The sequence below is a fragment of the Choristoneura fumiferana genome, chromosome 18 (genome assembly GCF_025370935.1).
Source record: "Choristoneura fumiferana chromosome 18, NRCan_CFum_1, whole genome shotgun sequence".
Lineage (NCBI taxonomy): Eukaryota > Metazoa > Arthropoda > Insecta > Lepidoptera > Tortricidae > Choristoneura > Choristoneura fumiferana.
Genome location: NC_133489.1, coordinates 9,732,909 through 9,749,375, shown reverse-complemented (window position 1 = coordinate 9,749,375; position 16,467 = coordinate 9,732,909). Strand labels below are relative to the sequence as shown.

Here is a 16,467-nt window from a genome sequence, read left to right as displayed (position 1 = left end):
AAATAATGAAGTTTCATGAAGCGTGGCAAATTTTTATGGTGCAAAATTAGGTTATAGGTAAGTTTTAAAGATGCAAATAAAACGTTGACTGACTTGAAACCTCTGAAATGACGTACCTACCTACTAACTTTTTAAAACTAAAGTCATAACTCCCTTGGGGAGGAAAACTATACCTACGTAAATCCAAAATTCCCGCGGGAACGATTGAGGCCATTGTCCTTTATTATACCTACAGGCATGGAATAACGTCATTGACGAGCAAGTGTGATGAAAGACGAGCAAAAGTGATGAAAAATATTTTATTTCGATTTAAGGATCCGTTTGCAGAATATTAGACTTTAAAGTGTTAATTTTGCTATAGGCAAGTGTCCTCCCCCCTCCAAACTAAAGAGTTGACTTGAAAAATCTGTAAAAACATCATCAGTACAAAATAAAAAAGTAAAATAAAGTAAAAACCAAAATCAAACCGACTTACGAGCGCATGGTCCTTGCATGCGGAGAAGGCCGCGACGGCGTCCGGGCCAGCGTGCTGGAAGTGGCAAGTGGCGTCGACGGCAGACAGCGGCGCGTCGTGCCCGCTTTCGGACCACACGCCGAAGCCGCGCGCCAACAGCCGCCGGTTCGGGACCAGCTGCAGCTCAAAGCTCCTGCAATTTGTGCACTGTTAATCCATCCTTTAAACCTGTGGGTCCCAACCTGTTTTGACCCCCGCTATTAGCTCCAGGGAGTTGGGGACGTGCAGCCGAGTTTTTAGCCGGTGTGAATTCGGGACCCAGACAGCTGGGTTCTCCTTCCGAGTTGTCGTTATTGAATTATTCCCGACTGCACGGCTCCATCTCATATTAAGGCACCACATAAAAAATAAGTATATAACTAAAATACGTGTAAGACGTGGTGGCCTAGTGGTTTGACCTATCGCCTCTCAAACAGAGAGTCGTGGGTTCAAACCCCGGCTCGCACCTCTGAGTTTTTCGAAATTCATGTGCGGAATTACATTTGAAATTTACCACGAGCTTTGCGGTGAAGGAAAACATCGTGAGGAAACCTGCACGAACCTGCGAAGAAATTCAATGGTGCGTGTGAAGTTCCCAATCCGCACTGGGCCCGCGTGGGAACTATGGCCCAAGCCCTCTTGTTCTGAGAGGAGGCCTGTGCCCAGCAGTGGGACTTCTATAGGCTGGGACGACGATAACTAAAATAGGTACCTACAAAAACAAATAGATAGGTACCTAAACACATACATGTATGTACCTATGTGTCTTCCCTTAAGGTAACTCAACTTCAACCCCTTTTTAGGGTTCCGTACCTCGAAATGAAAAAACGAAACCCTTATAGGATCACTTTGTTGTCCGTCCGTCCGTCCGTCTGTCAAGACCCTTTTTCTCAGGAACGCGTGGAGGTATCAAGCTGAAATTTATATCAAAAACTCAGGTCTACTGTCCCTTGGAGCTGTGAAAAAATCAAACTTCTAAGCCAACGCAACGCAATCAAAAGATACAGCCGTTTATGCCGCAAATTTTCGAAACTCGCATGGGAATCAAAACCTATAGGGTACTTACCGTGAACTCAGAATCTTGAAATTTAGTACGAAGCAACGTCTTATAGTAAGTACAGACAGATAAAGGAAAAATTGCGAAAACAGTAAATTTTTAGTTACATCATATAATAAAAATATTTTTAATAATTTTAATTACAGGTTTGTAGTTACGGAACCCTCGGTGCGCGAGTCCGACTCGCACTTGGCCGGTTTTTTGACCAGGACAAGGTTAAAAATAATCTAAACAAAAACATGTATTAAGTAAGTACATAGCATAAATAGTTTTTTAATAGTAGAGTGTGTAACTCAAAACATAATTTTGAAAAATCTTATTGATGCAAACTAAACTGTCTACCTACCCATACCTATTTTCTACAATCTTCGCGAACTTAATTATAGCTCTTGCGGACCACTGAACCAGTGCTTTAAACGAATTTGTTAGCTTGAGAAGGCCAATGTGTACATGTTCACAGGATGTTCCTGGAGGTATCATGATTATCATATCATGAATATTATTTACTTACTTATCACCTGTTGTTTATTTAAGTACCTACTAATGATTGATTATACAGGATGATAAATCCAAATGCGTCAGTAAGGTGAAATCAGAAACTATGAGAGAGCGAAATCTGTTCTTAGGAACCATAGAGCTTCGATTTTAGATTTAATTAAAAATTTTTTTTTTATTTAACTCTCATACACAACCGGGAATCGAACCTGGTCAAAATCTCTGTAAACTATGTTTATAAATTCTGCACATTTTTTCGTTGTTATAGTTGACTGTGTGAATCATAAGTGAAAAAAAAAACACATTTTAAAAGCTTCCATTTACCTTGCAATGTGAGACGCGTGATGTAAGAACCACGGCACGCGTCATCGTGAATGACTCTATATTGAATTTCGATCCAATTTATGAAAAGTGTAAACAAAGACGCCATTTATCCGACCACAGACATTCAATGATGTGAAAACCTAAAACCTATTGAAAACGAATTAATCTGTTCAGTAAATCGATTAATTTATAAATTTTATAAGTAGATCAAAGTATTTTTGACTATTTTATTATTTACAATACTAAGACAATTCATTGCAAAGACTGTTTATTCAATTATAAAAACAGTAACTATTTTTTAATTTTAAGGAAAGTTTATAAAAAACGCTCATTAATCGATTTTTAAAATGTCAAATTTTCCACCATCTCTACGCTAGTAGACTCATAGATGTGGTGGATGCTACTACAGATTATACACAATGTTTCAATCAAGAAATAACGTCAGATTTTGACGAAGATTTTTCAAATGAAAAATAAATATTGAAATCATATAGATAAATGTGTTGTTGATTCGATCCAGTGAGTGTTGTTGAGACAGACAGACAGACAGACATGGCGAAACTATAATTCCGTTTTTGCCATTTTGGCTCCGGAACCCTAAAAAACCGGCCAAGAGCGTGTCGGACATGCCCAAAATAGGGTTCCGTAGCCATTACGAAAAAATTAAGTAATATTTTTCTAATGATTTCGTATTTTATACGGAATCTTCTAAGTTTAGGTATATTTTATACCTTAGGCTGCTATTTAGGAGTAAATCTGCTAATAATTCTCAAGCAAATCTTAGCCGTTATAGTTTTCCTTGAAAGTTTGATATACTTACTACCATCCTGAATTTTTTCAAAATTTTCCACCCACCGATTTAGATTTTAGAGGGGGGGGGACGCTCGATTTTAATAAAAAAATTGTACTTTAAAGTTGAATATTTCGCAAAAATATCAATGAATCGAAAAATCATTTTAGCAAACCCCTAATGGTTTTAAAAGACCTATCCAACGATACTCCACACTATAGGGTTGGATGAGAAAAAAAAAACACCCCCACTTTACCTTTATGAGGGACCACAAAAAAATTATTTTTAGTTTTTTATTGTACCATTTTGTCGGCATAGTTAACATATATATCCGTGCAAAATTACAGCTTTCTAGCATTGATAGTCCCTGAGCACCACGGACGGACGGACAGACAGACAGACAGACAAGGCAAAACTATAAGGGTTCCGTTTTTGCCATTTTGGCTCCGGAATCCTAAAAAGATTGGATGTTATTACCCCGTCTTAAAATACCGTTATGTTGCATAACAAAATGGCAAAAAGCTGGTGAAGAGAACTGGTACTTAGTAAGCATCGTATTAACCATTAAGTAGAAAGCATTTAGGCAATTACGTGACACTCGGTTCATTAGTTAAGGAACTAATTCATCAAGTCCGTAAACAACAGCTTCTCTTCTCATATGTCGCTGCACGATAAGTTACCGTAATACAATAGGTTACTTATAGCAAAAACACCCGATTATGTTGTTACACCTTAAAGGACAAATATTATAACATCCTGATATCGTTTTATACTTATCAAACCTACCTTTGTTTTACTTCAAACGCCAAGCACTAACGAACTTACGAACGAATACTTACGAACAATGCAAACTATAAACTTTATGGCAATTACTTTTTTATTATAACAAAAATTAACCATTTAAATAACACCAAGAGTCACGCGAAGAGCGATGTTCATTTTTTTTTTGTTTTTCATCAAGCGCTGCCAGCTTTTATGTTTTTTTGCTGCATTACCATCGGCCAGTATCATTTTGCTTGAAAAAGCTTAATTTGTTCGTAGACCTACTATAAATAAGTTTGTCTTTTTTCTGATACGAACGATTACGTCACTAATCGGAATCGTTCGACACCGAGCCAACGTAAGAATAGGTAAACTATGAATGAGATGAGAGTTGCTAGAAAAACAAAGAGAGGAAGATGATAGCCGTACTTAACTTTACACAAAATATCCCTACTAATATTAAGGGGCTGTTTCACCATCCATTGATGCCGTCTCTATTTGTTTTGTTCGAATAGACGGAGACGGCATCACACTTAACCGTCAGTTAACACTAATCAATGGATGGTGAAACAGCCCCTAAGTATAAATACGAAAGTAACTCTGTCCATCTGTCTGTTACCTAAGCTGGTTTGACACTTATAGGATAGATGCTTTTTGTCCCCGCAAATTAGTTCCTGCGGGATGGAGTTCTTGGCAGATGAAGTCACACACAGGCAAAAGCTCAATTCTATAAGTAATTAGTAAAATAAAAAATCGGTCAAGTACGAGTCGGACTCGTACATGAAGGGTTCTGTAAACAGTTCAGTGAAAGTTTTTCTTAAAATTCTTCTAATATAAGTTTTTTTTGCTGACAGTATTCGTCGTACTGAAAGTACTCGTCAAGACGAATCAAACAAGTCCAAACTCGATGCAGTCGTGTCGTTTATCACAGAGTTCCTATGGTCCCTCTAGCTTTATCATCAGATTAACCTCTGTATAATGATATTGCATTGTCATCAAATTTATATTACTTAATAATGGTGCATTATGAGAGGCATGAAGTATGAGTGAGGTTTTAGTTCGAGTAGAAGGCGAGTTTAATAAGCCGATACGAGTTAGCAATGCCTGTTCTGGCGAGGCTTACATAATTTTTCTCAAACATATGTGAGGATAATATTTTCATCCATCCATTATATCATAATTCAATCATTGCATTGACTTTGCATTGACTTTGAATAATATTATTATCTACGCATGTCAAGGTTTTCTACAATATGTACATATGCATTGCTTAAAAAAAGTATTACCGATACTTTAATGTAAACATTAAGTTGCACTGTACTTTCATAAGATTGCACGCATGCACCAGCTTAATACCATTTACCGCTGAACTTTAAAGTTTGGCACCGATTGCAGCTTGCATGGCCTGGAAGTCATTCGCATGCATAGCATTACGGCTTGCAATCGTAGGCATCGAATCGTCGCATTGCATTCATTCGAGTTATGAAATGCTTTTAGATAATGGTGTTGCTGTTTAGTAATTTTTCTTTATCAAATTTAATGTTAGTAAAAAATTAAAAACTTAGAGCACATTACAATAATGCATTTTATACAAAACATTATGCTATTTCAGCCCAAATAGAAAAACTTTGTTCCAAAATTCTGAATAACGCATAGATTTGGCTGTTAGAAAACTAATTTTATGGCTGTAATTTTGGCCAAATGATTTAAAAAGCGCTGATTCATTCTTGTCGAGCTAGCGCGCCTCACAGATTACTAATGCGCGCCTGCAATCTTTTTAACTTTTTAATTTTTCGCTGACCATAAACTATGCACTTCACCTTCTGATATGTAAAGAATAATGTCAACTTTTACGGTCATTTTTGAGAAAAACATATTATGCGGGGCTCGATCGGTTGAAGATATCCACTTTTTTTCCACCCAAAACGCAACGAGAGCTATCGCGTATGAATTCACCACTAGAGGCGCTAGTGTAGCGTGAGGTCTCCGAAATGTCAAATCTCATAGTTTTCCAGCGGGTTATCAATAATTAGAAAATTTTAATTTTTGCAATATCTACTTATTATGGAAAAATGCGTCCGGGGCAATAAATGTCAATGTTTTGACATTAAAAAAAAAAAAACCTTTTGAATGAACAAAACGGGGACTATGCAACTTCCATGCTATAGTTTATGGTTTTTAAGGTTAAAAATATGATTTACTAAACTATTTTGACTAGCAGACTTTGCGAAATATAAAACCTCACGCAACAGTGCATTAAGAAACGAACGATAGTCATTAACCTAATTTTGCAAATATAAATATTTTTGAAAAAGTTGAATATTCATTTGGCTCAAGCTTTTTTGCGACGGAACTTTTTGTTGACTGTACGTTTTGTCACTAAACTACATATCTGTACCAAATTCTGTCGTGAACTATTCCTATAGGAATTCCGCCTGCAAAGACGATCCTCGTAGGACCACCAAGATGCCCGATTATTGTAGGTTGTCCAAATACATAAGTAACTATGTCAATCGCGGACCTCTGTTTTACTACGAATCGGATTCGTGTCGTTTTGTCCCTCCACACTTAGTTTAATACGAGATGAGAGTGCGGTACGATGAACTTAGAGTTTCGAGTTTCAGTACGTTGGAAATGGGTCAAATTAGCTTGTAAGATTTACCCAAAAACAAAAAAAATACAGTAAATAAAAAATCAAACAGGTAAAAAGAAAAGCTTGTCAATATTCACCGAAACTATATTAAAATTTTTAATATAAATTTTTTTTGCATGCCCTTTTTCTGTTTGCTTCTGAAACCACTCCTGCCAGGCGCCATCAAAAAAAAATACCGTACTTTAATGTAAACATTAAGTTGGCACTGTACTTTAATGTGAACATTAAGATGCACCCGCATATACCAGGTTCTAAATAAAGATTTGATAGTCGTTTCTGAACAAATAATAGGTAAGTTATGATATGCATTAGATAATAGTAGATTTTCGTGGCCTGGAAGTAGGCAATTGCTACTGAGTTTGAGTATTAAACGGACCTCTGCGAGTCCTTACTAATTAAAGCCAGCAATTGCTATTCCAGCGAGACTAAATATAAAGCTTTTCTCAAAAATGGTGAATAATTCTGAAATAGAATAAACTTTTTCAAAACCACATTTAAATTTAATTTTATTCCAAAAAATTTGTTATGCTTGCCATTTTTTTAAAAAAAACTGCAGGTGTATTTTCCACCGAAAACATATAAGCTATTTCAGACCCAATAGAAAAAGTCCGGACAAACAAAATATCTGACATGGCCATTAGACTTGGCTGTAATACGAATTGTGCCAACATTTCCACGGCTTTTTAAAAAAAAAATGTGAATGTTACAACACGCGCTATTCATTCTTGTCGAGCTTTCGCGCCACAGATCTAATGCTGCAATCTTTTTAACTTTTTAATTTTACCAGACCTATGCACTTCACTGTGATATGTAAAGAATAATGTCAATTTTACGGTCATTTGAGAAAAATATTAAATGATCTTGAAGATATCCACTTCAAATTTAGTGAAAATTTATCCGAGCAAACGCAACGAGAGTGCGTATGAATTCACACTTGAGGCGCTGTGTGCGTGAGGTTCCGATGACAAAAACGAGCTTAGCTTTGTTCCCTTGTAATGTGTATATTTAATTTAGTGAAGTAAAATTAAATATGGAAATAAAATTAAAACATCTGCATTGTTTGTTTACGACAAAATAACCTGTATGTAAACTACGGTCAGGCACGCGTTTCTCAATAAACATTTGTGGTTTCCCGCCGATTTCGCTGGTTAGCGCATTGTATCCAAAATGGATCCAAACAAATACAGACCACAACTTCTAACTGGGACAATACATCCGCCTAAACAATCACGTCACTGTTCGAGTGGAATACATTAGTTTAATTGTCTATCTTTATTTATTTATTTATTACTGATTGGTGTATTTGGAGTCTTTTTGTAATTAATTTCAACTCCAAATTGTTACTTTTACGGGTATCCCGTGAAACCATATCGAAAATACAAACTGAGACATGATGCACAGAGAAAGAGACCAGCGCTGGAATCGAACCCAGGTCCTCAGCAATCCGTGCTGCGGCTTTAACCCCTACACACGCTGGACAGGAATTAGACACGATTTTCCTACGCATACATATCTCAGGTTGCTTATTTCTACTACGCTACTTATGCACAGCACTAGCGACATCTATGTTTTTCGCCCTAACGAGAGACGTCCATTCTATGGAACCACCGCTCACCCAGACAAGAGATGTCGCTACAAAGCTATCAAATTATGATTGGTTATTTGGAGTCTTTTTGTATTTTTTATTTCAACTCCAAATTTGTTACTTTTACGGTATCCCGTAGAAATAAGCAACCTGAGATATGTATGCGTAGGAAAAAATTCGTGTCTAAATTCCTGTCCAGCGGTGGTGTAGGGGTTAAAGCACGCAGCACGGATTGCTGAGGACCTGGGTTCGATTCCCAGCGTGGTCTCTTTTTCTGGTTTTTCTGTGCATCCATGTCTCAGTTTGTATTTTCGATATGGTTCACGGGATACCGTAAAAGTAACAAATTTGAGTTGAAATAAAAAATACAAAAAGACTCCAAATAACCAATCATAATTTGATAGCTTAGTAGCGACATCTCTTGTCTGTGAGCGGTTGTTCCGATAGAATGTGACGTCTTCGTTGAGGGCGAAAAACATAGATGTGCTAGTGCTGCTGCATTTAGCGTAGTAGAAATAAGCAACCTGAGATATGTATGCGTAGGAAAAATTCGTGTCTAAATTCCTGTCCAGCGGTGGTGTAGGGTTAAAGCACGCAGCACGGATTGCTGAGGACCTGGTTCGATTCCAGCGCTGGTCTCTTTTTCTGTTTGTGCATCCATGTCTCAGTTTGTATTTTCGATATTTATGACTGGCTTTTCCCGTGACTTCGTCTGCTGAAAATTCGTTTATCATTATTTCGCGGTAGCTATGCGATTTTCCGGAGTAAAAACTACCCTACTTTTGTCTTTTCCAGGGAATCAATCGGCAATCATACTAATAAGACGAGATGTTTAGCCACTCGAGCAGGAGCGTGGGTGGCTATAGTTCGAGTGACATTATGGTTGTTTAGTCTCACGTTAAACACTCTACTTTTCACTTTGAATGCGAGGAAAAAAAACAATGTTCTGTTCATAATTACAATATAACTTTTTAAAAACGTACGCTTGACTAATGGACAGGCTATCTGTTCAAAATTCAAATAGGAAAAAAAAATGAATCCGCGGTTTTTCTTTTCTTTTATTGTTTATGAAGTGACGTTTTAAATACTTGCATATTTAGCCAACAGTTTAAAAATTGAAAACTATTTTAAAACTAATTGGACTATGCATAATAAAATGAATTAATCCTTAATATAATTGAATAGATTAATATTCGTAATCATTATTTTTGCACAGTGGGCATTTTGAGGTTATTTCTACGCCCTAAGAATCCTACATTCACAAATACCGTGTTGGCTGTTTAGGGGTTTCCAACGTAAATTAAAAAAAAACTTTAATCCCTAGAGAATAAAAAGGACCTTTAGTCCCGATATGCAAAGACTAAAGTAACATTTTAAGAGCATGAGAAGTGAAAATATAATTTTGTTTTGTCAGTCATTTTCAATGAGAAGAGCAATTCCTACTAAGCGATTGATTGACGCATTAGCATGCTATCACACTCACGTCATATTAATGCTTATTAATGCGTCTTCATGTGCGTGTGTCATTGCGATAAAGATATGTACATAGACATAATTAATCTTCTCTTTTGACTATTTATAGCTAACAAATACACAACGTCATATTCGCCTAGTTTCCGTAAGGGAACAAAAAACTGTTTTAATAACAAACAAGACTTTAAAGTGCCATAGTATTCAATCGAGGGCATAGATACTACAGCCCACAGCTATAGATACGATACAGCCATAGCGTCAAATATAATGTAATACGGCGATGTAATCGACCTTATGGTTAGTGGCATAAAAGTGTCTAGATATTTTTGACGTCTTCGAAACGTGCAAATATTTATAACCTTGACTGTTCATAGCGTTAGAAAAGCAAGTGTTTGCTAGTTAGGAGTGCGAAAGACGCCCTGAAATGTTACAGTAAATTAAACTTTTGTTATATATGTATCTAAATAAGTTGAATTTACGAAAGAAAGCTATTCATTGAGCCTCCCTCCCTCGACAGCAGTGCCTGTAACTATACTGTGCAACATGGACCATCATCAGCCAGGTTCAGCCTCCACCCCTGGAGGTCTACTCAGCTAACTGTGGTGACACTCTGGTAGTTGAACAGGTAGAGCAAGTATTCAACCGCTATCAAAGCTGTACGGCGCCCAGTACCATGCACCACCAGCGTTGGAAGTATACCGTTCATCTTCCACCATCAGCCCTACAGGTACTTTACTCCTTGCGCCACTAGTCACGCAGGTAGATTAGATACACTCTACGGAACACCACTTATAGGGACTTCTGCAAAGAACTAATAGTAAGACGAAAAGAAAAGCCTTGATCGCATATGACCAAAGAGGTATAATGTAGATATGGCTCTTAGATCTTCTTAGTAAATATATTATCTAAGAATTTACCGGTAAAAGTAACGTTAATTGGGTAACGATACTATAATGTTCAGACATCAATTAACGTTATATTTTAATACCGGTAGGTACTGGATATTTATATGATTTTATTGTTATGTAACGTTACTTATAGTGTGAAGTTGGTAACGTTAACAAGCCCTGGTGGCCACATCCATAGTGGAAGGAAACACAAAATAACATTTTCACCTCACTAGCTCGAAAAAGCTTTCTTTATCCTTCGAAATCTGCGTGGAAAGTCGCTTTTTATCCTCTTGGCTGGAAAGAGTTTTTGAAATTCGAACGTTATCGTGAACGGGTGCCCTCTTGAAAATACATATCAACCGTTTTCCTTTCACAACCTCGTATCTGGCCACAAAATTGCTTTAGAATCATCTTTATGTTAAGTATGATAGTGTTGAAGCTGAACTTTTACTTGGACTTCGAAATTCCCTCTTTTTATAGAGACAAGAACATGAATGTATTTTGACATATTTCCGTGGGACGAGAATTCTGAGATTTAGAAAAAGCCACTAGCATAAGCTGAAACTGAAACTGATTTATAAGAGTGTTCAATTTATTTTCTTTCATCTACCTACTATTTTTCTCGCTGTCGTGAGGTGAAAAATTGTGTGTTCCGCTCTGCTGTAAAGTTGTTTAGCATCTCGTGCCTTTGAAACCCTCGACTACGCTCAGGATTCTTCTTTTGAAACACTCGCTTCGCTCGTGGTTCAATCGTAGAATCCTTCGCTTGCTCAGGTTTCAATATAAGGACTCGTGCCAAACAGTCACTTTCCAGCCTTGCATAACAAATAACTATTTCTCTAACTTGCTCGGAAATGTTCAACAGGGAAGTCCATCGTTATATGCGATGATGCGATAATAAATTAAAAAAAAAGTGTCATTACTTCCCGGACATGTCCGGGAAGTGTTTATTATTGTGCAGGTTTTTTTAGTTTAATTTCATCCAAGACCGAAAATCCACCAAACAGCCAGCCAATTGTTCAATAGTCACGTACAAAAACCGAGATTTTAAAAAAACTTTGTTTTCTGCGTTTAGCTAATGCCAATAATGATTGTGTCCAAATCATAATAAGGTGTATTTAGACTTCTCGCACTGCTAAATATTTTGTAACAAAGGTATGTTTTTTTAATGTTGTGCGTTTAGGAATTGCCGCTTTAACTAAAAGTAAAAATTTATAATATTTACTTATATTTACTAATCTTATAAGTTTTATTTTAATTTATTTTGATTACTATATTTTATGAGGAACCAAGTATACGATTCGGACCCAAATCTTTAATATCGAAATTGAGGCGGGAACGTGAATTTCATTTTGTCAAAGATTTTCTGCCGTGTTATTTATACGAAAATAAAATGAGTTCTACAAGCGGTGACAAAAATATCCTAATGGGCACACCATAAACTCCTAACTCGTAGCGCAGCATCTTTTATCAGTAAGGTTTATTTTTATTACTATTAAAGTGTTAATTTTGTTTAGATTCTAGGTAGATTGTTATATAAACATATTGTGTCGAATAAATATAATGTTTTCGTTTTATTTCCTCGCATATTTGGAGAAAAGCAGTAAGTATACAGGCCTTGGCAGGAATGTAATTTCGTGGATTTGTATTTCATATTCATAATATTCGTAAACCATACTCATCCGCGAAATGACTTTTCCCGCCCTCTGCAATAATATACTATTCTTTTTCTCTTATTATTAATTCTGTGTGCTTCTAAGGCTATGTTTAAATGTAGAAGCGACTCACCGACCGAAGGCATCGAAGCTGTAGGGCAGCGGCACGTCGTCGGGCCGGTCCGAGGCCAGTTGCGCCTCCCGCGGCAGTAGCGCGGGCAAGTACACAACCTGCACGTCTGCGCCGCCGCCGCCGCCGCGCGCGCCCTCGCTCCACCAGCTCGGCAGGGGCGGCAACTCCTGAACACATGCGACCGTATAACATTAGGTAGGTACAATCCATTCAATCTTAGTAGGTGATCTGTGTGGGGAAATAGACCAACCAAACCAAAGATTTTTTAAAAAGCCAAACTTAATTTCCAAATCACTTTGATATTTTTTCGTCAATTATACAAATAATATAAACTAACTTAGCTATAACTGAAAATAAGCTAATCTATTGATTTTACTGTTTATTGTGCTTTACTTTACTTACGTATCTAGATATAAAAGGTTAAATAAAAGCTTTTGAAAAACACAAATATTTATTTTGTAAAAATATACGTAAAATTACTGACACTTGAGGTATCCCATTTTAGGCCTCTAGGCCCAAGCCCTCTTGTTCTGAGAGGAGGCCTGTGCCCAGCAGTGGGACGTATATAGGCTGGGATGATGATGATGATGAGGTATACGTTGTATACAAAATGACTTTCACTAAAATGAAAATGAGGTAAAATTAGCCATCAGGTTAAGTAATATTGTATATTGTAAAGTTGTTAAGGCAAAACAAGGTACAACTTTTGAATAGGTAGTATATATAATATCTACTTAACGTATTTTTTATTTTATTCGACTGGATGGCAAACGAGCAAGTGGGTCTCCTGATGGCAAGAGATCACCACCGCCCATAAACATCTGCAACACCAGGGGTATTGCAGATGCGTTGCCAACCTAGAGGCCTAAAATGGGATACCTCAAGTGTCAGTAATTTTACGTATATTTTTACAAAATAAATATTTGTGTTTTTCAAAAGCTTTTATTTAACCTTTTATATCTAGATACGTAAGTAAACGTATACCTACTTTACATAATTTTGTTTTGCCTAATTAGGTCACTTAAAATTTTATTGACCTAATTTTCATTTTGTATAAATTTATTTCATATATTGTTTGACTGACATAATTATTTTTCGTCTAACATTATACGTCTAGCATAAGTTCGGTTCTGACTGTTGTGGTCGCAGTTCTAACCTAACTTACTTTACTGGTCACAGTTCTAATCTTAGCAAAAACATTATTCAGCTAAGTAATGATCAGTTAAAATAAGAACCGACATACATTTTTGGAGCAACTTTTTTGCCGCTCAACTCAGTATATAATCCGATGATTAAGACACAAATATAATAATCACATTTAAAACCTTTACTCAAAAATGATACGTACAGTCGCCATTACATCTTTAAAAAGTCACCAGAAAGTTAAGAATGCCAGACAATGATCAAAAGTCTCCGGTAAGTAGAGAGGTTTTGAATCATACTAATAAAAATATATATAGAAACTTTAATTTCATCATAACCCGCACTAAATACGCAGCACAAAGCGGGACTTTTCTGCTCTAGAGCAGAAAAAATGTATGAAAATCCTTTACTGCATTGTTTTAGATTTTTTTTAATTGCACGACCGAGGTAACAAGTATTTTTGCTATAAAATTAGCCTGCATAGTGGAAAAAAATCTAGTGTTAGGTTGGTCAACCCTACGGTCTTACGAAATTTGACAGATTGCGTACAAAAAAATGTTGCTACCAATCCTACCAAAAATAGTAAGTAGCCGTATATTTAAAAAAAACTTTGTGTGTTTGGTTGGCCAACCTGGCTCCCATCCGAAATTTGACAGATCGTGGGTAAAAATATCTGCTATATATACTAACTCTGGCAAAAAAAAGTAAGAAATTAAAAAAAAAAACAAATTGGCGGGAACCTTGTGAATTTTCCGTGGACATTTTTTGAGAGTGCGAATGTAAACTTACAAAAATGGAATCATCGAGTGCGCGTGACATTTCTTTCCTATTAATGGTTTAGCATGAGTTTTTTTTCGTCTACTATTCCTGTAATAATTGAAACAAAAGCAGATTATGCACCTCGCATTAAGTAATTTATATTGCCCTCGTGCTTTTAAAAGCCCTCGCTAACGCTCGGGCTCCAAATCGGCACTCGGTGCAGTAATAAATAACTTTCTGCTTGGTGCAACAATCTACTATTATTAGTGGCTGTACAGACACCTGATTACCTTAGTCTTAGACCAAGATTTTACTTTACGCACTAGACCATAAAAAGTCATTTTATGTCGCCTAGATCCAGCATAAATACGAACTTTACGAGCATGAGAAGTGAAAAAAACATTTCCGCTCTATGTCTAGGAAGCACTTGCAGTTTTTAAGCTAAGCCGCAGACGGATGGACAGACAGGTAGACAAACTGACGGACATGGTGAAATTATACGGGTTCCTTCTTCCTTGTAGGACTACGGAACCTCAAAAATATGCGTTTTGAAATCACACACGTCATGACATGACCACAGACTGGTGAATTCAAAACATTCGTAACGGTTGGAAACATTAGTGAGCCCGGCTACATACGTGATGACCTATACTTTGTATCGACCCGCCCAGCCCCGCCCACTCCAATTGAGTTTTTCTAGGAAAAAGTGCGACCGAACTTATTACGATATTATCATCAAATGGTTGACTGCATGCTAATTTAAATAGTTCGTCGCATTCTTCGGAATTTCAAGACATGTGTTTAAGCTAAACGGTCGGCATCAAATACCTGAAAATAAAAACCTAAATAGCATATTACAATTGACAAAACAATTGGCCTGGTTCCAACCTAAGCAAAGTTTGTATTATGGGGACTTTGGGGACTAAGCAACGGATAAGCAGACTTATACATGCAGATTATGTAAATACATGTTTTCAATTCATATCCAACCTTTATTTATGTCATTCAAGCAATCGACATACATCCATAAGATATATAACACGATAAGACTCTAGAACACGCGTATATTCATTCATACAAATATCTATCCCGACGGGGATTGAACCCGGGACCTCAAGCTTCATAGTCAATTATTTCTTCGACGATCCTTTTACTAAATTATTGTTAATATAATGTATTTTTCAATAAGAACTGGGTATATAATTTTTATCTATCTCGGTAAATTCTAACCCCCTTATTCATAAAACTTAACAAGCCTATGTTAACTAACAAATGCTTTGTCCCTTTCTAACAAATACAAATGTCGAAGTGACAGATAAGGACAAACGAATTTTAGCGGCATATTAACTAAAATAGGTTTGATTGTCGTTTATGAATAAGGGGGTAAGTACTTACTTATTGTTCCCGCGGGGTAGCGATAGCCGAATTCTCCGTACGCCAAGTCGCGGGAAATAGCTACTTTACTAATAAATCGTGCAGCGTGTAACATAATGTATCTACCAAGACGTACGTTGGTGACGTTACATATTTAGGTATCTTAGTAGCGTATTTTACATGTCTCAATAGCTAATACAAAGTCACAAAATTGTGAGAGGCCTAAAATGTTTAAAAGGATCAAATTAATGTAACTTAACTGAAACGCACAGCGTCACATCTCATCAAAATCACTCGCAACCAAAATTAATTATCACGATCAATCAAGGCCTTATGGTATTATAGACTTGCGTGTCTTTACATTGTGGAGTGGTTTTGTAAAGTCAAGCGCGTGTATTACGCATTACTGGCATTACGCATGTACACAATGTATTGTCGATACTCTGTCGATATTTATATGTACCTACGTATTTAGGAACAGGCACACATGTGCAGCGCGACGAGCGTCGTTGTTAACTAGCGTCTGTATTATTTCTGTGAAGAGAGCGCCAACGTTCTCGCAAACTCTATAAGCGTTACGTGCTTCGAATAGTTGAGATTATTGAATAGCGTTTACCCGCGGCTTCGCACGCGTAAATCATTAGATACAGCGGTTGTTAATACGAGATTTTACCGCTATCTCGTTGGAATATCGGAATAAAAAGTAGCCTATGTGTTATTCCTGACATCCAGCTAGCTACATACCAAATTTCATGACTCTAAGCCCAGTGGTTGGTCTTAAGAGATTTTATCCCTATCCCGTAAGAATATTGGGATAAAAAGTAGCCTATGTTTTAATCCAGGTTATAAACTAACTTTTTGCCAAATTTCATTCAAATCCG

The 16,467-nt window shown here is 36.7% G+C and overlaps 1 protein-coding gene across 4 annotated transcripts in view; it reads right to left on the bottom strand.

Annotated features, from left to right (window-relative positions):
* Positions 1-16,467, bottom strand: part of LOC141438178 (A disintegrin and metalloproteinase with thrombospondin motifs adt-2-like) — a 40,016-nt gene that overhangs the window by 18,139 nt on the left and 5,410 nt on the right. For 2 of the 4 annotated variants that reach the window (XR_012452458.1, XM_074101918.1), the window contains exons 2-3: positions 12,311-12,477; positions 476-647 (exon numbers count right to left, since the gene is read on the bottom strand). Coding sequence is in view for 3 of the 4 variants with exons in the window: in XM_074101918.1 (XP_073958019.1) it covers positions 476-647; positions 12,311-12,477 (339 nt within the window). In the remaining variant the exon portion in view is untranslated. Of the gene's footprint in view, positions 1-475; positions 648-12,310; positions 12,478-14,242; positions 14,393-15,856; positions 16,083-16,467 lie in introns of those variants that run through there. The other 2 variants (XM_074101921.1, XM_074101920.1) reach the window with 2 other exon arrangements.